This window comes from Salvelinus alpinus, chromosome 18 (assembly GCF_045679555.1).
Source record: "Salvelinus alpinus chromosome 18, SLU_Salpinus.1, whole genome shotgun sequence".
NCBI lineage: Eukaryota > Metazoa > Chordata > Actinopteri > Salmoniformes > Salmonidae > Salvelinus > Salvelinus alpinus.
In genome coordinates, this window is record NC_092103.1 from 3,404,772 (window position 1) to 3,429,317 (window position 24,546).

Sequence of the window (24,546 nt, forward strand, 5' to 3'; positions counted from 1 at the left end):
TCCCCTTCCAGCAGGACAATAACCTAACACACAAGGCCAAATCTACACTGGAGTTGCTTACCAAGAAGACATTGAAGGTTCTTGAGTGGCCGAGTTACATTTTTGACTTAAATCTGCTTGAAAATCTATGACAAACCTGAAAATGGTTGTCTAGCCATGATTAACAACCAATTTGACAGAGCTTGAAGAATTGTGAAAAGAATAATGAGAAAATGTTGCACAAACCATGTGTGGAAAGTTCTTAGAGACTTACCCAGAAAGACTCGCAGCTGTATTCACTGTTTAAGGTGCTTCTACAAAGTATTGACTAAGGGGTGTGATATTTCTACACCTGATTTTCAAAACATTTGCACAAATTTTTAAAAACATGTTTTCACTTTCTCATTATGGGGTATTGTGTGCGCGTGAGAACCAAAATCTATGTAATTCATTTTGAATTCAGGCTGTAACAGAACAATGTGGAATAAATCAAGGGGTATGAATATTTTCGTAAAGCACTGTATCTACAACCCTAACCACTATGCTGATCTAAAACAGATCACATATTTTGCTCCCTTTTTTTTGTAGTCCAGCCATCGGTCTATCCCTACCTCTAAGAATGACGCAAGCCAGACTCCGAACATGGCTCGGTTCATTGGTTACCTTGTCACTACACTTTTGTATGGTTGAGGTGAGTTCGCTCACTACCATATCTATACACTTCAGTGAGGGTTCCTTCAGCTTTTGGATCTGCTTTTTCACTATGGCCTCAAAGGCCAGGTCAGGAGTGAACAGGCCCGTCCTGTAGAGAGGAGGCGGTGACGGGAGAGAGAAGAGAGAGAGAGAGAGAGAAGTAAAGAAATAGAGAAACAGAAGGGGGAGAAACCAAGATAAAGAGACAAAGAGAAACAGAAACCGAGATGGAGGAATGGAGTGAAAGATGAAGAGAATCCACAGGGAGAGAGAGCAGGTCAAAGCAGAAGAGAGAAATGCCACAATGTATTTCACCCAAACTCCCACATCTACTGGGTGAAATACCACAGTGTGCCCTCACAGCAGCAAGATTTGTGACCTGTTGCCACAAGGAAAGACCAACCAGTGAAGAACAAACACCATTGTAAATACAACCCATATTTATGTTCATTTATTTGCTCATAATACGACATTTTCAAATGTTTTTATTATTTTGGAACTTTTGTGAGTGTTATGTTTACTGTTATTTTGTATTTCTTATTTCACTTTAGTTTATTATCTACTTCACTTGCTTTGGCAATGTTAACATATGTTTCCCATGCCAATAAAGAGTAACACAAGAGGGCCACACAGAGAAGGAGAGAAACAGATAAGGTGGGGAAAAATAGGGATGACAGACTGAAAGGCAGATGAAATAGAGGGGATAGGGACAAGTCAGGGGGAGGTGGGTAAACCGTACACAGGGTAAAAAAAAGGCAAGTGAGACATTTGGTTTCCCTTGAAGCTGTTCGAAACAGGCTAGCGCTGAGGTCTGTCCCTCCATCCAGAGAGAGAGAGAGAGAGAGAGAGAGAGAGAGAGAGAGAGAGAGAGAGAGAGAGAGCGAGAGAGCGAGAGAGAGGAGAGAGAGAGAGAGAGAGAGAGAGAGAGAGAGAGAGAGAGAGAGAGAGAGAGAGAGAGATCACAGCCTGCACCACCCCACTGGTCAACAGCTCTGAGCCATGAGCCATTTGAGACCGCAGCTGTGCACCCACCATCTCAGACAAAGCACCTTGCTCCTCCCCTCTACCTTGACCCCCTCTCAACCCTTTTTCCACCCCCCGATCCCCCAGCTGACCACTCAGAGCAGGGCCACAGCATTTGTTATTCCACTGTCCCAGAACCACTGTGGTCAGACTGCGTTCCAAACTGGGCCTTGTCACAGTGGATTAACTGGTATTAAGACCACTGGGGCCTCTTCCGCTGAGTGCGGCCCTCAAAGGCACTCTTAGCTGAACTTGGCCCTTGGATGAGCAGCCAAACTTTCACATTGTCATGGGTCCTGTCTGCTGCAGGTGCACAGCACCCGGTCTCACAAGCAGGAGGTCTGGATGCTGAGGTCACCCAACATGGCTGACTGGGACAACAGCTGAGTGACACTTTGATGACACAGTCAGGGCATCGAAAATGATGTCACCACTGCTAAAATTAACTCAGTCACCTGTGACTTAACAGAACTGTAACATCTTAAGATGTGTTAATTTGACCATTAATTAAATTATTAATGTTCATTTGATCATATTCATAACAAAAATATTTGTTGAAATGTTTTAATCCTTACTCCTGTGTCTAAACCCTTGACATACAGCCACGTAGCAGCAAACCGGCAGCATCAAGACCCATTCTAAACCAAGCATAGTTCTTTAACATGGCCATGGCCACTCCACCCAGCCACCCCATCCAAAGCGGTAGGCAGGCAGTCCCTCACAATACCCCCGCTACCCCAGTATGCCCCCTACTGTCCCAACCCGGAACAACAGGGTCTGGAGAACGGAACGGTACGGTGATACGGTAACAGGGATGACATAGCTGCAGGTTTTGGTTGGAGGGAGAGGTGAAACCATAGTGTTGCTCTCCACCGTGTGTGTTTACCTTCTGAGTACACTGCCTAACGGTATTGACTAGCTCAGAAATGACCATATCCACACATTTCTGGCAGGGCTCTTTGATCTTGCCGATCTGCCTTTTCACAATGGTCTCAAAAGCCATGTCCGGAGTGAAGAGGCCAGTTCTGCCCAGTAACAGTCCCAAAAAAGAGAGAAAATTTGAAAAAAGGAGAAAAGGGGAGGGAGGTCGGGCAGAGAGAACAGTGTTAATTGAAAAGACCCCCTCCCACAACATAAAGAAGAAACATGCACAGTAAGACAAAGAAAGAGAATGACAACAGAAAGCAGAAAACATGACTGAAAAACTGAACGAAATCATCACATTATGGTTTCAGGAAAATATTCTGCTAGCTCAAATGTGCAGATAAAAACTGAGCTCTTAGAACACAACTTATATGATTATTGCTACACAGTATGTGAAGAGTTTTGCCCACATGCTACAGTACATGAGTCATCCAATCATCGGATGACACCATGCCTATTGGAGTCCCTACACTACTACAACAAAATGTGTCCCAATTCTCTTAAATGGTTTCCTTTCACCAGTCCCCCTCCTTCAGAACCACTGACCTATAGGGTAGAGGGCACCCTCATAGTAAGCATATGTTTGCAGCCATTTTCCTTTTAATAACTGCTTCTTTCAGATCATTTGCCCCAAATGAAAGGTAACAAGGAAAGGAAGTCAAATCTTTTTATATATATATATTTATATATACATACATACACAGTACCAGTCAAAAGTTTGGACACACCATCTCATTCAAAGGTTTTTATTTAAAAGTATATGTACAGTTGAAGTCGGAAGTTTACATCATACCGCTCCGTCATACCGCTCCGGAAGGAAACGTGTTCTGTGTCCTAGAGATGAACGTACTTTGGTGCGAAATCTGCAAATCAGTCCCAGAACAACAGCAAGGACCTTGTGAAGATGCTGAAAAAAGTCGGTACAAAAGTATCTATATCCACAGTAAAATGAGTCCCATATCGACATAGCCTGAAAGGCTGCTCAGAATGGAAGAAGCCACTGCTCCAAAACCGCCATAAAAAAGCAAGACTACGGTTTGCAACTGCACATGGGGACAAAGATCGTACTTTTTGGAGAAATGTCCTCTGGTCTGATGAAACAAAAATATAACTGTTTGGCCATAATGACCATCATTATGTTTGGAGGAAAAAGAGGGAGTCTTGCAAGCCGAAGAACACCATCCCAACCGTGAAGCATGGGGGTGGCAGCATCATGTTGTGGGGGTGCTTTGCTGCAGGAGGGACTGGTGCACTTCACAAAATAGATGGCATCATGAGGAAGGAAAATTATGTGGATATATTGAAGCAACATCTCAAGACATCAGTCAGGAAGTTAAAGCTTGGTCGCAAATGGGTCTTTCAAATGGACAATGACCCCAAGCATACTGCCAAAGTTGTGGCAAAATGGCCTAAAGACAACAAAGTCAAGGTATTGGAGTGTCCATCACAAAGCCCTGACCTCAATCATATAGAACATTTGTGGGCAGAACTGAAAAAGCGTTTGCGAGCAAGGAAGCCTACAAACCTGACTCAGTTACACCAGCTCTGTCAGGAGTAATGGGCCAAAATTCACCCAACGTATTGTGGGAAGCTTGTAGAAGGCTACCCGAAACATTTGACCCAAGTTAAAAAATGTAACCGGCAATGCTACCAAATACTAATTGAGTGTATGTAAACTTCTGACCCACTGGGAATGTGATGAAAGAAATAAAAGCTGAAATAAATCATTCTCTCTACTATTCTTCTGACATTTTACATTCTTAAAATAAAGTGGTGATCCTAACTGACCAAAGACAGGGAATCTTTACTAGGATTAAATGTCAAGAATTGTGAAAAACTGAGTTTAAATGTATTTGGCTAAGGTGTATGTAAACTTCCGACTTCAACTGTAAATAATATTTTGAGATAGTTTTTTTGCATCCTGCATTGTTGAAAAAGGACCGCAAGTAATTATTTCACTGTTAGTCTACACCAGTTGTTTTACGAAGCATGTGAAAAATAAAATTGGTTTTGATTCGATTTTTTGTTTATTGAGTTCAGAGCAAATCAATTGGGCTTCTCTTTACACCATCTTACACCAACTACACCAGAGAAATACTAATTGTTCATAGTTAAGGTAAGTATGGTTTATTGGTAGTCAGGAGGAATATGTGTTCAGGTACGTAGTTCAAACCGTCTTCTAACCTTGAAGCCTTCCTTCACTCATGGGAGTCAGGTTAAGAGGGAGGAAGAAACACTTTCAACAGGTTCACTTCCTGAAGAGTGATGACATCACTGTCTGATTCTGATTTATATCCCTCTTGGAACTAGGTAAAAGACAGGAATTTTTCGTAGGACGGGGATGGAGTGAGCTAGGTTACACATGACGGGCATATGAGGCTTCACCACACAGACATACATACATACAAGATACATACAGACGGACGGGGCAAAGAGTGAGAGAAAGATGCCACCCCACCAGCGGTCACAGATCTAATCACAAATCCCTCCACCTCTGTTTCTGATGTCCTCAGTATGCAACAGCATGATGGGCGCTGGACTGCAATCAGTTTCTCTAGAGGTCTTCATGATTAGATGGGTGAGGATGATTAGAGTTGGTCTGGCCCAGAGGGGTGACCCAGGCGGGTGAGGACAGGGGTAGGGAGAGAGATATAGGGATGAGGGACGTGCCTGATGCCGTGGATGTTCTTGATTGCGTAGCTGATCTCCTTGCGAAGCTCCTTCTCATTAAACTCCATCTGTACAGACACAGAAAGGAAAACACACCGTTAAATAGTGAACACACACCTCCAACACACAGCAGAAACAGGAACCTAAGGTCGCTTGTATTCATTGAGTGGCTCTGGGAGGGAGGGATAGAAGGGGGGGGTTTGGGGAGGGAGGGAGGAAATAATTTTTTCCTCATATAGTCTCTGTCTGTCTCATTTTTATTTTATTATTTATTTATTTTTATTTCACCTTTATTTAACCAGGTAGGCTAGTTGAGAACAAGTTCTCATTTGCAACTGCGACCTGGCCAAGATAAAGCAAAGCAGTGTGACACAGACAACAACACAGAGTTACACATGGAGTAAACAATAAATAAGCCAATAACACAATAAACAAGTCAATGACACAGTAGAAAAAATAAAGTCTATATGCAGTGTGTGCAAAAGGCATGAGGAGGTAGGCAATAAATAGGCCATAGGAGCGAATAATTACAATTTAGCAGATTAACACTGGAGTGATAAATGAGCAGATGATGATGTGCAAGTAGAGATACTGGTGTGCAAAAGAGCAGAAAAGTAAATCAAATATAAACAGTATGGGGATGAGGTAGGTAGATTGGGTCTGCTATTTACAGATGGACTATGTACAGCTGCAGCGATCGGTTAGCTGCTCAGATAGTTGATGTTTAAAGTTGGTGAGGGAAATAAAAGTCTCCAATTTCAGCGATTTTTGCAATTCGTTCCAGTCACAGGCAGCAGAGAACTGAATTGAAAGGCAGCCAAATGAGGTGTTGGCTTTGGGGATGACCAGTGAGATATACCTGCTGGAGCGTGTGCTACGGGTGGGTGTTGTTATCGTGACCAGTGATATATACCTGCTGGAGCGTGTGCTATGGGTGGGTGTTGTTATCGTGACCAGTGATATATACCTGCTGGAGCGTGTGCTATGGGTGGGTGTTGTTATCGTGACCAGTGAGCTGAGATAAGGCGGAGCTTTACCTAGCATAGACTTATAGATGACCTGGAGCCAGTGGGTCTGGCGACAAATATGTAGCGAGGGCCAGCCGACTAGAGCATACAGGTCGCAGTGGTGGGTGGTATAAGGTGATTTGGTAACAAAACGGATGGCACTGTGATAGACTGCATCCAGTTTGCTAAGTAGAGTGTTGGAAGCTATTTTGTAGATGACATCACCGAAGTCGAGAATCGGTAGGATAGTCAGTTTTACTCGGGTAAGTTTGGCGGCGTGAGTGAAGGAGGCTTTGTTGCAAAATAGAAAGCCGATTCTAGATTTGATTTTGGATTGGAGATGTTTAATATGAGTCTGGAAGGAGAGATTACAGTCTAGCCAGACACCTAGGTATTTGTAGTTGTCCACATATTCTAGGTCAGAACCGTCCAGGGTGGTGATACTAGTCGGGCGGGCGGGTGCGGGCAGCGAACGGTTGAAAAGCATGCATTTGGTTTTACTAGCGTTTAAGAGCAGTTGGAAGCCACGGAACGAGTGTTGTGTGGCATTGAAGCTCGTTTGGAAGTTAGTTAGCACAGTGTCCAAGGAAGGGCCAGAAGTATACAGAATGGTGTCGTCTGCGTAGAGGTGGATCAGGGAATCGCCCACAGCAAGAGCGACATCATTGATATATACAGAGAAAAGAGTCGGCCCGAGAATTGAACCCTGTGTTACCCCCATAGAGACTGCCAGAGGTCCGGACAACATGCCCTCCGATTTGACACACTGAACTCTGTCTGCAAAGTAGTTGGTGAACCAGGCGAGGCAGTCATTAGAAAAACCAATTCTGGGGTTCTCATTCTGGGGTTGCATGGACACTAAGAGTTAGGAAAGAGGGGGACCTGGTAAGAGACATGCACACATACAGTACAGTACACACACCTTGACCAGCTCAAAGGGGAAGCGCTCGTGGAAGATGCGGTTGATCCTGGCTCCTCCTGACAACTCTGCTGTGTCGATCTGGTCCCCAGAGCCCTCGATACGCTTCTCAAAGTCCACTGAGAACTGCTGCACCATCCTGGGTGAGATACAGGGAAAAGGGAGTTAATGAAGTGTGTGTGTCTGTCTCTGTGTGTCTCTGTGTGCCTCTGTGTGTGTGTGTGTGTGTGTGTGTGTGTGTGTGTGTGTGTGTGTGTGTGTGTGTGTGTGTGTGTGTGTGTGTGTGTGTGTGTGTGTGTGTGTGTGTGTGTGTGTGTGTGTGTGTGTGTGTGTGTGTGTGTGTGTGCGTGTGCGTGTGTGCGTGTGCGTGTGCATGCATGCGTGTGTGTGTGTATGGAAGTGTGTATCCTACTCACTGCAACAGGGCCTTGGTCTTGCGGGAGGGGTCGTCAGGTCTGAAGTTCTTGTACTCCTCCACTTCCTTCTCTATAGACAGCAGCTGGCTCTGCAGCTTGGCCCGCAGCCCCGGCAGAGTGTCCCGGATGTGATTGGTCAGTTGCTGCAGGGTGAAAGGTCAGGGTGAGTTTTAACATGGGACTAGAGAGATGACAGTGGTCAGATCCTAGACTATACTACTACCATTCACCTACTCTTCAGTGGATGTTATTAGAAGTCTAGAATCGGCTTCCTATTTCACAACAAAGCCTCCTTCACTCACGCTGCCAAACATACCCTCGTAAAACTGACTATCCTACCGATCCTCGACGTCGGTGATGTCATTTACAAAATAGCTTCAACACTCTACTCAGCAAACTAGATGTAGTCCATCACAGTGCCATCTGATTTGTCACCAAAGCCCCATATACTACCCACCACTGCGACCTGTATGCTCTCGTTTGCTGGCCCTCACTACATATCCGTCGCCAGACCCACTGGCTCCAGGTCATCTATTAGTCTATGCTAGGTAAAGCCCTGCCTTGTCTCAGCTCACTGGTCACCATAGCAACACCCACCCGTAGCACGCGCTCCAGCAGGTATATCTCACTGGTCACCCCCAAAGCCAACACTTCCTTTGTCCGCCTTTCCTTCCAGTTCTCTGCTGCCAATGACTGGAACGAATTGCAAAAATCACTGAAGCTGATATCTCCCTCTCTAACGTTAAGCATCAGCTGTCAGAGCAGCTTACCGATCACTGTACCTGTACACAGCCAATCTGTAAATAGCACACCCGACTACCTCATCCCCATATTATTACTTACCCTCTTGCTCATTTGCACCCCAGTATCTCTACTTGCACATCATCATCTGCACATCTATCACTCCAGTATTAATGATAAATTGTAATTATTTTCGCCTCTAGGGCCTATTTATTGCCTACCTCCCTATTCTTCTACATTTGCTCACACTGTACATAGATTTTTCTATTTTTATTTTATTTTGTGTTATTGACTGTACGTTTGTTTATGTGTAACTCTGTGTTGTTGTTTTTGTCACACTGCTTTGCTTTATCTTGGCCAGGTCGCAGTTGTAAATGAGAACTTGTTCTCAACTGGCCTACCTGGTTAAATAAAGGTGAAATAAAAAAATAATTAAATAATAAAAAATGAACACCTCATAAGCATCCAAATAGATCCTTGTTGAGCAGCCTGGTTGAGTGTCTTCTGTAGGTAGGGGACTAACCTGGTTGAGTGTCTTCTGTAGGTAGGGGACTAACCTGGTTGAGTGTTTTCTGTAGGTAGAGGACTAACCTGGTTGAGTGTTTTCTGTAGGTAGGGGACTAACCTGGTTGAGTGTTTTCTTTAGGTAGGGGACTAACCTGGTTCAGTGTTTTCTGTAGGTAGGGGACTAACCTGGTTGAGTGTTTTCTGTAGGTAGGGGACTAACCTGGTTGAGTGTTTTCTGTAGGTAGAGGACTAACCTGGTTGAGTGTTTTCTGTAGGTAGGGGACTAACCTGGTTGAGTGTTTTCTTTAGGTAGGGGACTAACCTGGTTCAGTGTTTTCTGTAGGTAGGGGACTAACCTGGTTGAGTGTTTTCTGTAGGTAGGGGACTAACCTGGTTGAGTGTTTTCTGTAGGTAGGGGGTGCCCATGCGTTCAGCCAGGTGTCTGTATCCAGGGTGGGTCAGGAAGAACTTTCTCTCTGCAGCCATGGCCGCTGTAATGTCCTTCTTCCCATCAATGTCCTTCTGACTCCTGTTCACCACACCAATGTAACCTGGGGCAGGGAGAGAGGTCAGCTAATACTGGACAGATCAGGATGCGAAGATTGGCTAAATGTTGTTTTGTGGAGAGAAAGAAAGAAAAGAAAAGAAAGAAGTTTGTTAATATATAGTTTTTTTGTGTGTGGGTTTTTCTTGTTTGTTTGTCTTTGTTGTTTTACCACACTGGGGTAGTGGGCTGAAGGGGTGGGGGGTTCGAAGGGCGGTGTGGAGGGTAACTTTTAGCTCCCACTTCCCTATCGTGGGATAGTTATTGGGGGAGGGGGGCAAGGCAGCCACAAGGTAACAGGGATCACATATCCCAATTTAGTTCATTTTTCTCGTGCAGTTCTCTGTTAAACAAGATATCCTGCCTTATTACCTTTTGGACTGAACGCCAGTAGCCTTGTAAATATGCTAGTGGTTTAACATGTGAGGTCTTCCGACACGAGAGAGTGACAGAAACAGAGAAGACAGCCACAGAACTACATGCCTGGGTTCTAACCAAGCACCAGTAGAAAAACGGGTTGTCACCTAATTGCATTAGAGAGTTTCCCACAAATATATTTTATTGCACAGAAAAGAAACGAACAGACGTTTCTTCCAGATGTGTCACTAAAATCAAGATGTTATTTTTGTCCGCCTCCATCTCCCTCTCTCTTTCCTTCATTCTTAATTTCTCTGTCACTCTTTTCCCCATCTCCATCGCGCCCCACCTCTGTTTCTCTACATCCTCCTACTGTCCACATTTCTCTCTGTAGAGTTGTGAGCGGTTGTAACACTGGTTGCTGCAGTGGGCAACACAACTGGAGTCCTATTTGGGGTGCCCGGCAAAGTCATGGACAGGCTTCAATACGTCTAGAACTCCACTGCCAGGGTTCTCACATGCACCAAACCCTGGGAACACATCACCCCCACTCTGCACCACCTTCACTGCCAGGGTTCTCACATGCACCAAACCCTGGGAACACATCACCCCACTCTGCACCACCTTCACTGCCAGGGTTCTCACATGCACCAAACCCTGGGAACACATCACCCCACTCTGCACCACCTTCACTGCCAGGGTTCTCACATGCACCAAACCCTGGGAACACATCACCCCACTCTGCACCACCTTCACTGCCAGGGTTCTCACATGCACCAAACCCTGGGAACACATCACCCCACTCTGCACCACCTTCACTGCCAGGGTTCTCACATGCACCAAACCCTGGGAACACATCACCCCCACTCTGCACCACCTTCACTGGCTCCCAGTCAAATTCCACATTACCTATCAAGATCCTACTCCTCACCTACAAGGCCCTCCATGGCCTGGCCCCTTCATACCTCTCCGACCTCCTCCACATACACACCCTCTCCCGCTGTCTCCTCTTCTCTGACTCTGGACTACTCATCATCCCCAAAACAAAACTCTGTACCATGGGGGACCGGGCTTTCAGCACCGCTGCCCCCAAACTCTGGACCTCTCTCCCCCAGCCACCCACAACTCTGACTGACTCAATCACCATCTTCAAAAACAGACTAAAAACCCACCTGTTCAGTCTGGCTTTTCCCTCAGCTTACCTCAGCCCTTAGTCAGCTCTATCTTGAGCTAAGTAGCTTTTATTTATTTTGATTATACTGTTTTATCCTTGTTATCCTTGCTGTACAGTTTCCTTGGGTTTGTTGAAAGGCGTTTTATATCCAACGTTCTATTATTATTAACTAGATAACCACTAGAGGGAAGCACTGAGATGGGATGAGAATGTGTGTGTGTGTGTGTGTGTGTGTGTGTGTGTGTGTGTGTGTGTGTGTGTGTGTGTGTGTGTGTGTGTGTGTGTGTGTGTGTGTGTGTGTGTGTGTGTGTGTGTGTGTGTGTGTGTGTGTGTGTGTGTGTGTGTGTGTGTGTGTGTGTGTTTAGTCTCACCTCTTCGCAGTGGTAGCAGCTTGTTCTCCAGAATTTCTCGGGCATCAGTCCCCTCGTCCATCAGATCCAGTTTGGTGATCACACCAATGGTCCTCTGACCTGGGCAGGCACACACACACACACACACACACACACACACACACACACACACACACACACACACACACACACACACACACACACACACACACACACACACACACACACACACACACACACACACACACACACACACACACACACACACACACATACACACAATACATTAACAAAGTCCAATTGTAGGTAGGTTAAATTGCATCCTTGTCTAACTACTGCTCTGTCACAATTTGATGGTGAACGAAACTGAGAGCACTGATGAGAGCCAGAAGGTCTAAAGTTTCTGCCTTTAACCTCTAGTCAATCAACCCACCTTGTGGGTCGACTTCTTTGGCAATCTTTAGGGCATCTGAGTTGGCCAGATCAGAGTTGGCCGGGGAAACAGCCAGCAGCAGACAGTTGTCCTTCGTCACAAACTGATACAACATGTCTCTGATCTGCTGCTCAATGTCCACAGGCTGGTCCCCTACTGGGACCTTGGTCATCCCCGGCAAGTCCACCAGAGTAAGGTTCAGGACTAGGGAAGAAAGGGGGAGAGGGGAGAGAGGAGAGGGGAGTTGAATATCGGAAGATAGGGGGTGAAAGGAGAGGGTAGAGAGGGGGTGGAAAGAGAGTGGAGAGAGGGGGTGAAGGATGAAGGGAGAAGGGAGAGGGGAGAGAGGGGGTGAAGGGAGAGGGGAGAGATTTGTGAAGGGAGAGGGGAGAGAGGGGTGAAGGGAGGTGAGAGAGGAGGGTGAAGAGAGTATGGAGAGGGTAGAGGGGAGAGGGAGGAGGGGAGAGGAAGAGAGTTAGGAGAGGGTAGAGGGGTGAGAGGTGGCGACAGAGAAAGATTTCTAAATATGATATCAGAACTGATGAATAATGCTAACCCTGAAAAATAAATGACTATATAATATCATGAATAGTAACTGATTGAAACTCACTTTAGGTCCTGGCAATACAATCAAACTTGGTTGCCAGTTTTGAATAATAGGGAAACTTGATTCACAAAATTCTGTGTATAGAATTATACTAGTCTTTCCTATGATCAACATCTTATGAGTGTGGTAGTTCTGTGACCTCACCATGTGGGGAGTAGACCCTGAGGTTGATTGGCACAGGGGAGATGCCCTTATTCTGCCCAGTGATGCGGTCCGTCTCTGCCTCGATCTCCCCCCGAACCTCGTCGAAGTCTGTAAACTTCTTCCCCTTACAGTGAAGGAACTCAGCATATTCTGCAGAAAGAGAGGGGGACAGAACAGAGGTGAGGAAAGGAAAGGAGAGGACAAGTGAGGATGACAAGATCATATAAGAAGACAGCCGGGACGTAATAATGACAAATACAGGAAACCATTTTTGGCAACTTGAATTGAAATGAGCTGTTCTGTTATTTCTTCACTTTTCATCACTCTCAGTTTGGAGGGAAATGTAACAAACCTAGATGGCACTATTGATAAAACTGTGAGACAGCCACAGACCTTGTCTTGACTGGAATATAAGAAGAAGCTCATTTTGGCCTTTTGGTAATACAGAATATGAATTATTATTATATGAATAGAATATTCATTGTTTTCATTTTTTGGGGTGTGAGAAATGCACTTTAGAAATAAAGTATATTATTATGAATGACTTTGGGCAGGCTATACATTATTTGAGCATTCAGGGTCTGAGACAGTTTGGTCTTCATAAACCTTAGATGGTATTGATATTTTGTACTATAGAATAAATGCAATACATCTGTTCCAAAAGGCACATTCTGAACTGGTTACATAAGACTGGATTAAATGTAAATGAGGACAAATGATTTGTCCTATTTTGCATGGTGCTTAAGCTTGTTATTGAAAGCTTGCTTATTAGATATTCTCTGCTTAATGAAGAGTTACCATAACAAACCTACCAAGCCACTGGCATCAGTAGGTGCCTCTGATCGAAGGGAGGGATGGGGGAAGGCTTTACCTGTGGGACAGAGAGGGGAACGGAGAAGAGTTTACCTGTGGGACAGTTGATCAGCTGCAGGACCAAGGGACGGCGGGTGACGATGCCAGAGCCACGGGGAAGGAAATCCCTATAACACACAGGAGGAGAGAGCCGTAAGAAAACAACCATGGTTATGGAAACACCTGGGCCTGTGTTCATAAAGCATCTCAGAGTAGGAACGCTGATCTAGGATCAGCCCCACGCCCCTCCCCTGTCCATGGAATCTTACTCATTATGATCTAAAAGGCTAAACTGATTCTAAATCAGCAATTCTCCTCTACGCTTTATGAATATGGGCCCTGACCAATGAGTCAGATGAGGGCATGAAGAGGAAGCATGTTTTGATTATAATGGATGACACAGACTAGCAAAGTCATGAAAATAAAATGTTACAGGCAATGACAAATGTACATGTGTGACAGTGTGTGGGCACAACACTGAATCATGACAAATGCTCACCCATCTCTGCTCAGCGGGATCTTGAGTGGAACAATAGACATAGCTACAATATAAGAAGCTTCATGGATACTAAGCAATGAGAACATGCAAAGGGTATTGGGGGAAAATATTCTGAGGATACACTACTATCACTCTATCTCATGATCGCTATTTCTCTCCTTATTTTTCTGCGTCAGAGCTGCTAATTGAGCTGCTAATTATTTTAAGGAAGATGAATCCGTGCTGATAAACCACGTTGATAAGAGCTTCAGAGGGAGTCTGCAATACTAATGTGTGAAGAATGTCTTCTGAGAGCCTTTGAATCTTTTAAAGATGTAAGCTAACACGGAATTTGTCCTAGAGGACAGAAATAGACTACAGAAAACCCCAATGAAGAAATGTTTCATCTCTCTTACCACTCCATGCAATGGAGAAGGAATGGCGAATGAATCATTTTGTGTGGAATATCCGTCCGAAGATGTGTCATTCTTAACATTTTTCACACACTCTTTGTCTATGATATTGGTGAACACCTAGCAGAATGTAAAGTGCTGTTCTCTGCTTGCTGAAGCACCACTGTCACATGATAAGGATGGGCTCTCAGGGTATTGGCTTTAGCTTGCGTGTGGAAACGGTAAGACCGTTCGTTTGCCCTTGTTGAACAAAGCCCTACAATTATAGTGTGAATTCTCCAGTGATTTCTCCCTTAGAGCAGGCAGAGCTGACAAACGCCAGGGGCTGACTGGCACGGCACTGACTACATTCATTCCCATCTGACAATGGAGCTGAGGAAAAGAGTGCTCCTCAGCTGTGCTGGAGCTACAGCAGAGCTCTCTCTCTCTCGTCTCTCGCTGTGCCTTCTTTTCTTTGCTCTCTCTCTTTCTCTCCCTCTTAATCATTCTCTCCCTCTCTATCATCTTCTCCTCGAGCATATGCCTTCTGTTTCTCTCTCTTCCTCCAACTTACTGTGCTTTCTCTTTTTCTCTCCATCTCTCTCTCTCTCTCCTGGCCCAGTGCCTATCAGGCCCTGCCTGTTCAGGCCTCACACAGGTGCTTAAGTGGGCTACTCTTAGAAAGAGCTTTTTGCATCACATCCCAGACAGAGACTGCCAGCTGGAATAGAAAGAAGGTTCTGAAAAGCACCACAGACCATAAGCCAAGAGTCATTTACTGAAACAGCCACTCTATTTAAGTGGGAGACCTGGCAGTGTGGTGCCAGGACAACAACCTCTCCCTCTCAATGTGAGCAAGATAAAGGAGCTGATCGTGAACTATAGGAAAAGGAGGGCCAAACAGGCCCCCATTAACATCGTCGAAACTGAAGTGGAGCGGGTCGAGAGTTTCAAGTTCCTTGGTCCACATCACCAACAAACTATCATGGTCCAAACACATCAAGACAGTTGTGAAGAGGGCACGACGACACCTTTTCCCACTCAGGAGACTGAAAAGATTTGGCATGGGTCCTCAGACCCGATGTATATAACCTCGTTATTGTTATGTAAATTTCTTGTGTTACTTCTTGATTGATTAGATTTATTTTTTTTTGTTTATTTAGTAAATATTTTATCAACTCTATTTCTTGAACTGCATTGTTGATTAAGGGCTTGTAAGAAAGCATTTCACGGTAAAAACCTGTTGTATTCGGCGCATGTGACAAATACAATTTGATTGGATTTGATTAGTCTTACCCAGACTGCTGCAATGACAGTATGTTGATTTTCACCTTGAATTTGTCTTGCAGTCCCAGTTTCTATGAGCTAATGAATTAGATTGACTAATTCTGGATGATCTGGTGGCTTTACACATCCACACATTTAGGCTAATTTAGCTTACAGTGTTTGTATCCACACAGATGGAATGTTAAGACAGGCAGTCTGAAGTGCCTTTGGCCATCTCTGATCAAAGAGCTCTTGGTTGTTTTGAAGGGAATCTTTTGTCAGTCTTTTAGTGTGCTTTAGATTTTAGAGCTCTATTGTTTCAGACGTTCGTTACAACAGAGCTCTCAGAGAGTTGTTGACTGTTGGCCTCCATTGACCCGTCTTGTTAAGTTTGGACTCTCCAACATGCAAAAGCACAGACAATTGCCCAGAAAGAGGCAGAGAGAAAAAGAGAGATATATGAGTGTCTCTTCATCTGCCTCCAGCTACCTGTGAAACTGGAAATATGCACATAGTATGATACACAATGTGGTCCCGAAGTGGCTGAGTGTGTGTGTGTGTGTGTGTGTGTGTGTGTGTGTGTGTGTGTGTGTGTGTGTGTGTGTGTGTGTGTGTGTGTGTGTGTGTGTGTGTGTGTGTGTGTGTGTGTGTGTGTGTGTGTGTGTGTGTGTGTGTGTGTGTGTGTGTGTGTGTGTGTGCGCGTGCATGCATGCATGCATGCATGCATCTGTGTGTCTCAGAACATTGTATCTGTGTTTTCTTCTGGATGATTCTGAGAACACTATATTACGTAACAACAGTAGTTCCTCTGGTGGTGGTGTTTCCATGTATACTGCTACATTACCAGCTGACCTCACACTAGTCTTAGCTAATTCACTTACACATTTGGATCAACAACAGGGGTCTAGTAGGGACATGCACTCGGATAGAATCTCATGATGTCCTGTAAGCTGTGAGTGTGTAGGCTGCTACTGACTGTTCACACACACACCTAACCTATGTCATTACAATCATTTAATGATATTATCTATTTCATATCACTACCTGAACAGAGATTAACAGATAAAGCATTGGCAGCACTGTCTAGTCAAAAACAGTTCTATTTCCTACTGTGTAAAATCAATTTCCTGTGTGCTGTCTCTCTCCTGTTGAGCCTGGCTCTCTCTGCACCTTCCTCTCCTCTAGTAACACCTTGTATGGGACAGATGGCCCAAACTGCAGGTCTCCTCTCCCCCTTCTCCACTCCGCCTTCCCCAAAAACGCCACCATATGGACTAGCCAGATAGGCGCAGCCGGCACGAACCAACCAGACCCTGTCACACATACCACACCACTAGCATGGTTTCCAGTCTCTTTACCTAACATTCCACTCTTTGTACTCCATATCATGTGCCAAAGCACAAAGAAAAGCTAAACAGACTGCCAACCAGGCTACCACACCACTACATCTCCCTCTCTATCCCAAACACCATTCATCACTGCTATGGCTGGAGGGATGACTCAAGGCAAGGCATGGTGCCTGGGGTATCCACCACACACATCATACTGTACATGCTACATACTTGCGCAAGTGAGCAAGAACGGATGGATGCATGTACATATAGTACCCATGCACACAACATCATGTCGCAATGCTGAAAATAATTCACCACATGAAGAGCCTGTCATGTGACTGCAGGGGAAAATCCAGTCGAGGAGTGAGTGAACAATGCGCATGACTCATTCCATCGTCCTATCCCCCACCCCACCCCACCCCAGCCTGCATCTCTCTTCCACCCTCTCCCATCCCCTCCTCTCCTCTCCTCTCCCCAGTCACCTGTGGGCAGCTGTGATGATGGTCAGTCCATGACTCATTCCATCGTCCTATCCCACACCCCACCCCACCCCAGCCTGCATCTCTCCTCCACCCTCGACCATCCCCTCCTCTCCTCTCCCCAGTCACCTGTGGGCAGCTGTGATGATGGACAGTCCACCCATCCAACTGGGAGACCCATCCCCTCCCCCTCATCCCTCCCCATCCCCCTTCCACCCCCTCCTCCCTTTTCCCCTGCTGAGAGACAGTGCCTGTCACATACGCCCATTCACGTGGCAACAAACCAGGAGGACACAACCTCTCCAGACAGAGCAACAACACAGACTAAGGAGAGGAAAGAGAGTGAGAGAGACAAGCAGGGGAGATAGAGGGAGGGGGTAGAGAGAGAGAAATGAGAGATAAGCAGCGGAGATAGAGGGAGGGGGTAGAGAGAGAGAAATGAGAGACAAGCAGGGGAGATAGAGGGAGGGGGTAGAGAGAGAAATGAGAGACAAGCAGCAGAGATAGAGGGAGGGGGTAGAGAGAGAGAAATGAGAGACAAGCAGCGGAGATAGAGGGAGGGGGTAGAGAGAGAGAAATGAAAGACAAGCAGGGGAGATAGAGGGAGGGGGTAGAGAGAGATAAATGAGAGACAGGCAGGGGAGATAGAGGGGGGGTAGAGAGAGAGAAATGAGAGACAGGCAGGGGAGATAGAGGGAGGGGGTAGAGAGAGAGGAATGAGAGACAAGCAGGGGAGATAGAGGGAGGGGGTAGAGAGAGAGAAATGAGAGACAGGCAGGAGACGGAGAGAGGGAGGGAGAGATGCAGATGGAGAGAGAAACAGACAGAGGCACATGACAAGACAGTGAAACAAAGAGAGAGAAATAAACAAGGAGAGACACAGAGGGAGTTATAGAGTGAGAGCGAAAGAAATTGAGATAGCAGAATGTCACATAGCTACAGCACTTTACCTTGTCTACCCAGCCTTGTTTGGGCACACCTTACAGTGCAATCACTCTCTGCCATACACTCTCAATTCTCACACATTCGTACACACAAACACGGTCAACAAACCTGTCCAGCACTGGCAACGTGCCAGGCAGCTGCAGCAGAGCATCATTGACTTACACATATTTACTGTGCACACACACACACACACATTCCAAAGCATGCATGCACATGTGAACATACTATGTCTTGCTTAGCGGAAACCCTGAGAGGACTATGTTATTCTCTGACTTTCAGCTTCTTAGCCAGAGTCTTTGAGAGGAATAGCAAAAGAGCAATGGTGCATTTTCTTCCAATAGCCGTCAGACCATTTCCACTCCATTGGTTTCCCTCTCATTGATTGACATAACAACTTCATAACAACATAACATACATGTATCTAAACTGACCTAGTGTAAACACATATTCAGAGCACATGGTCCCGGTGGGACTTGAACCCACAACTTTACTGTTACAAACACCATGCTCCAACATACTGAGCCAACTGGGTGAAAAACATTAGAATGCCATAGTGCTTTAAATGACCAGGTCTGTGGACCTCGTGCCATTACTGACACTGTATTAGGCATGGTCTAATAATTGCAATCCTCAGTTTTAAATTTACAACAGACTATAAAATGTCATCTAATCCTGATCCACTGTGTGCAGCAATTGCAGTCACGCTATGATGAATAAGATAACTAGGAAAAGCAATTGCATCTCCCAGGCAACAGCCTTAGTGGCTGAGATTCGTTGTTTTTGTCGACTTGTACACCTCCAGAGTACAGTCATTGTAGTGATGAAACGGTTCATTCTTGGCCGATGGTGGGCGCCCAGATTAAAGCAGGAGTGGGAGCCAATGAGAGGGCATGTTGGTGAGCTGCAGTGTAGACTCACAGAATAGAGTTAATCTCTTTGAGCAGCGTCAGTCAGGGCAGCTCATGCAGCTACTCTCTCTCTCTCTCTTTCCTCACACTCTTGCTCTCACCTCATTCCCTAGTTTCTATCCCCCCCATCTTTCTTTTTGCTAATCACACCAGAATTATTTCACAATCAACAAAAAATTATACAACTGCTTCTATCAGCTATCCTAAAAACAATATTGTACACAAAGCATAGCCAACTGTAGAACTAGGCCCACCCTTCATCAACTGTAGAACTAGGCCCACCCTTCATCAACTGTAGAACTAGGCCCACCCTTCATCAACTGTAAAACTAGGCCCACCCTTCATCAACTGTAAAACTAGGCCCACCCTTCATCAACTGTAGAACTAGGCCCACCCTTCATCAACTGTAGAACTAGGCCCACCCTTCATCAACTGTAAAACTAGGCCCATCCTTCATCAACTGTAAAACTAGGCCCACCCTTCATCAACTGTAAAACTAGGCCCACCCTTCATCAACTGTAGAACTAGGCCCACCCTTCATCAACTGTAGAACTAGGCCCACCCTTCATCAACTGTAGAACTAGGCCCACCCTTCATCAACTGTAAAACTAGGCCCACCCTTCATCAACTGTAAAACTAGGCCCACCCTTCATCAACTGTAGAACTAGGCCCACCCTTCATCAACTGTAGAACTAGGCCCACCCTTCATCAACTGTAAAACTAGGCCCATCCTTCATCAACTGTAAAACTAGGCCCACCCTTCATCAACTGTAGAACTAGGCCCACCCTTCATCAACTGTAGAACTAGGCCCACCCTTCATCAACTGTAAAACTAGGCCCATCCTTCATCAACTGTAAAACTAGGCCCACCCTTCATCAACTGTAGAACTAGGCCCACCCTTCATCAACTGTAAAACTAGGCCCATCCTTCATCAACTGTAAAACTAGGCCCACCCTTCATCAACAATAATAGGCAGACATAAATGAGACGATAAATTAAGTGAAAATACAGTGATAAATCTCTCAATGGGATAACATAAAACAATGCTGATCATCAATAAATCACCAAATTAGACTATACTTCCCAGCAGCACTAGCCAGTGTGTAGCCCCTCATCTATGCGTGTCAGTCAGTCAGTAAAGGGATATATTTTTACACTACAGTATCTCTCCACTCTCACAAACTACAATTAGCATTAGAAAAAGAGGGAGCATACTCGCTAGGGACCATACTCCAGGCCATACTGTTCTTCTTTTGTTGGGATACAGATAATCCCTAGCATTTTGCATTCTTCATATTATTTCATATCGTTCCACCCTGCAATAATAGTCTCTTGGATTGAACCAGTATAGTTTTTTTTTTTTTGCCTCATCAGTAAATGAGAGGAATCCTATGCTGCAAAAGAGACTATCCTAGGTAAGTATTCTAGTCTGATGTGCTAAATGCTGCAAGCACCAGCACTCTAGTAAAGGTGGGTTCTTAAACGGGGTTCTCCAGAGAACAGTGCAACCTACTATGCAGTAAGCACTTCTTTGACCTAGAACAGCTGCATCAGTAGAAATTGGAGAAATCTGAGATCTGAGTAAAAGATATTCACATCAATTAATAATTTATTTGGATATTTGACGATGAGGCTCATATATCTAGAGCAATATTATCTAAGTGACTATAATAGACAAAAGCTAGAGCTCACTTGCACATTTACATTTACATTTAAGTCATTTAGCAGACGCTCTTATCCAGAGCGACTTACAAATTGGTGCATTCACCTTATGATATCCAGTGGAACAACCACTTTACAATAGTGCATCTAACTCTTTTAAGGGGGGGGGGGGGTTAGAAGGATTACTTTATCCTATCCTAGGTATTCCTTAAAGAGGTGGGGTTTCAGGTGTCTCCGGAAGGTGGTGATTGACTCCGCTGACCTGGCGTCGTGAGGGAGTTTGTTCCACCATTGGGGTGCCAGAGCAGCGAACAGTTTTGACTGGGCTGAGCGGGAACTGTACTTCCTCAGAGGTAGGGAGGCGAGCAGGCCAGAGGTGGATGAACGCAGTGCCCTTGTTTGGGTGTAGGGCCTGATCAGAGCCTGAAGGTACGGGGGTGCCGTTCCCCTCACAGCTCCGTAGGCAAGCACCATGGTCTTGTAGCGGATGCGAGCTTCAACTGGAAGCCAGTGGAGAGAGCGGAGGAGCGGGGTGACGTGAGAGAACTTGGGAAAGTTGAACACCAGACGGGCTGCGGCGTTCTGGATGAGTTGTAGGGGTTTAATGGCACAGGCAGGGAGCCCAGCCAACAGCGAGTTGCAGTAATCCAGACGGGAGATGACAAGTGCCTGGATTAGGACCTGCGCCGCTTCCTGCGTGAGGCAGGGTCGTACTCTGCGAATGTTGTAGAGCATGAACCTACAGGAACGGGTCACCGCCTTGATGTTAGTTGAGAACGACAGGGTGTTGTCCAGGATCACGCCAAGGTTCTTAGCACTCTGGGAGGAGGACACAATGGAGTTGTCAACCGTGATGGCGAGATCATGGAACGGGCAGTCCTTCCCCGGGAGGAAGAGCAGCTCCGTCTTGCCGAGGTTCAGCTTGAGGTGGTGATCCGTCATCCACACTGATATGTCTGCCAGACATGCAGAGATGCGATTCACCACCTGGTTATCAGAGGGGGGAAAGGAGAAGATTAATTGTGTGTCGTCTGCATAGCAATGATAGGAGAGACCATGTGAGGATATGACAGAGCCAAGTGACTTGGTGTATAGCGAGAATAGGAGAGGGCCTAGAACAGAGCCCTGGGGGACACCAGTGGTGAGAGCACGTGGTGCGGAGACAGATTCTCGCCACGCCACCTGGTAGGAGCGACCTGTCAGGTAGGACGCAATCCAAGCGTGGGCCGCGCCGGAGATGCCCAGCTCGGAGAGGGTGGAGAGGAGGGTCTGATGGTTCACAGTATCAAAGGCAGCCGATAGGTCTAGAAGGATGAGAGCAGAGGAGAGAGAGTTAGCTTTAGCAGTGCGGAGCGCCTCCGTGACACAGAGAAGAGCAGTCTCAGTTGAATGACTAGTCTTGAAACCTGACTGATTTGGATCAAGAAGGTCATTCTGAGAGAGATAGCAGGAGAGCTGGCCAAGGACGGCACGTTCAAGAGTTTTGGAGAGAAAAGAAAGAAGGGATACTGGTCTGTAGTTGTTGACATCGGAGGGATCGAGTGTAGGTTTTTTCAGAAGGGGTGCAACTCTCGCTCTCTTGAAGACGGAAGGGACGTAGCCAGCGGTCAAGGATGAGTTGATGAGCGAGGTGAGGTAAGGGAGAAGGTCTCCGGAAATGGTCTGGAGAAGAGAGGAGGGGATAGGGTCAAGCGGGCAGGTTGTTGGGCGGCCGGCCGTCACAAGACGCGAGATTTCATCTGGAGAGAGAGGGGAGAAAGAGGTCAAAGCACAGGGTAGGGCAGTGTGAGCAGAACCAGCGGTGTCGTTTGACTTAGCAAACGAGGATCGGATGTCGTCGACCTTCTTTTCAAAATGGTTGACAAAGTCATCAGCAGAGAGGGAGGAGGGGGGAGGAGGGGGAGGAGGATTCAGGAGGGAGGAGAAGGTGGCAAAGAGCTTCCTAGGGTTAGAGGCAGATGCTTGGAATTTAGAGTGGTAGAAATTGGCTTTAGCAGCAGAGACAGAAGAGGAGAATGTAGAGAGGAGGGAGTGAAAGGATGCCAGGTCCGCAGGGAGGCGAGTTTTCCTCCATTTCCGCTCGGCTGCCCGGAGCCCTGTTCTGTGAGCTCGCAATGAGTCGTCGAGCCACGGAGCAGGAGGGGAGGACCGAGCCGGCCTGGAGGATAGGGGACATAGAGAGTCAAAGGATGCAGAAAGGGAGGAGAGGAGGGTTGAGGAGGCAGAATCAGGAGATAGGTTGGAGAAGGTTTGAGCAGAGGGAAGAGATGATAGGATGGAAGAGGAGAGAGTAGCGGGGGAGAGAGAGCGAAGGTTGGGACGGCGCGATACCATCCGAGTAGGGGCAGTGTGGGAAGTGTTGGATGAGAGCGAGAGGGAAAAGGATACAAGGTAGTGGTCGGAGACTTGGAGGGGAGTTGCAATGAGATTAGTGGAAGAACAGCATCTAGTAAAGATGAGGTCAAGCGTATTGCCTGCCTTGTGAGTAGGGGGGGAAGGTGAGAGGGTGAGGTCAAAAGAGGAGAGGAGTGGAAAGAAGGAGGCAGAGAGGAATGAGTCAAAGGTAGACGTGGGGAGGTTAAAGTCACCCAGAACTGTGAGAGGTGAGCCATCCTCAGGAAAGGAACTTATCAGGGCGTCAAGCTCATTGATGAACTCTCCAAGGGAACCTGGAGGGCGATAAATGATAAGGATGTTAAGCTTGAAAGGGCTGGTAACTGTGACAGCATGGAATTCAAAGGAGGCGATAGACAGATGGGTCAGGGGAGAAAGAGAGAATGTCCACTTGGGAGAGATGAGGATCCCAGTGCCACCACCCCGCTGACCAGAAGCTCTCGGGGTGTGCGAGAACACGTGGGCAGACGAGGAGAGAGCAGTAGGAGTAGCAGTGTTATCAGTGGTAATCCATGTTTCCGTCAGTGCCAAGAAGTCGAGGGACTGGAGGGAAGCATAGGCTGAGATGAACTCTGCCTTGTTGGCCGCAGATCGGCAGTTCCAGAGGCTGCCTGAGACCTGGAACTCCACGTGGGTCGTGCGCGCTGGGACCACCAGGTTAGAGTAGCAGCGGCCACGCGGTGTGAAGCGTTTGTATGGTCTGTGCAGAGAGGAGAGAACAGGGATAGACAGACACATAGTTGACAGGCTACAGAAGAGGCTACGCTAATGCAAAGGAGATTGGAATGACAAGTGGACTACACGTCTCGAATGTTCAGAAAGTTAAGCTTACGTTGCAAAAAATCTTATTGACTAAAATGATATAGTACTGCTGGCTGGTGAAATAGGCTAGCTAGCAGTGGCTGCGTTGTTGACTTTGTTTGAAAGTGTAGCTGGCTAGGTAACCTCTAACTGGCTAGGTAACCTCGACAATTACTCTAGACTACACAATTATCTTGGATACAAAGACGGCTATGTAGCCAGCTAAGATCAAACAAATCAAACTGTTGTACTGTAATGAAATGAAATGTAATACTACCTGTAATACTACCTGTGGAGCAAAGCGGAATGCAACTACTCGCTCCAAACCAAACCGGAAGTGCGTATCGTAGAGGGAGAGGCAATAGAAGTGTTGTTTCTTGTATTATTGTCTTTTGTGTCTTTAGAGGACTGCTTCACCTTAATGTCCCCTTTCCCTTTTCTTCTGTCCTTATTTTGTCCCACTTTGTCCCTTCTTTGTCCCTTCTTCTCTTCTGCCAACTAGACACTCCTTGTTAGCTAGCTAGCTTCTTTCAGGAATGTCCCTAG

At 46.2% G+C, this 24,546-nt stretch overlaps 1 protein-coding gene across 11 annotated transcripts in view; it reads right to left on the minus strand.

Annotated features, from left to right (window-relative positions):
* Positions 1–24,546, minus strand: part of LOC139543520 (dynamin-1) — a 111,377-nt gene that overhangs the window by 75,792 nt on the left and 11,039 nt on the right. For all 11 annotated transcript variants that reach the window (XM_071349668.1, XM_071349672.1, XM_071349667.1 and 8 more), the window contains exons 2-10: positions 13,395–13,468; positions 12,489–12,638; positions 11,738–11,941; positions 11,326–11,424; positions 9,270–9,430; positions 7,632–7,774; positions 7,219–7,354; positions 5,290–5,357; positions 2,582–2,720 (exon numbers count right to left, since the gene is read on the minus strand). In XM_071349668.1, the coding sequence (XP_071205769.1) occupies positions 2,582–2,720; positions 5,290–5,357; positions 7,219–7,354; positions 7,632–7,774; positions 9,270–9,430; positions 11,326–11,424; positions 11,738–11,941; positions 12,489–12,638; positions 13,395–13,468 (1,174 nt within the window). The remainder of the gene's footprint in view (positions 1–2,581; positions 2,721–5,289; positions 5,358–7,218; positions 7,355–7,631; positions 7,775–9,269; positions 9,431–11,325; positions 11,425–11,737; positions 11,942–12,488; positions 12,639–13,394; positions 13,469–24,546) is intronic.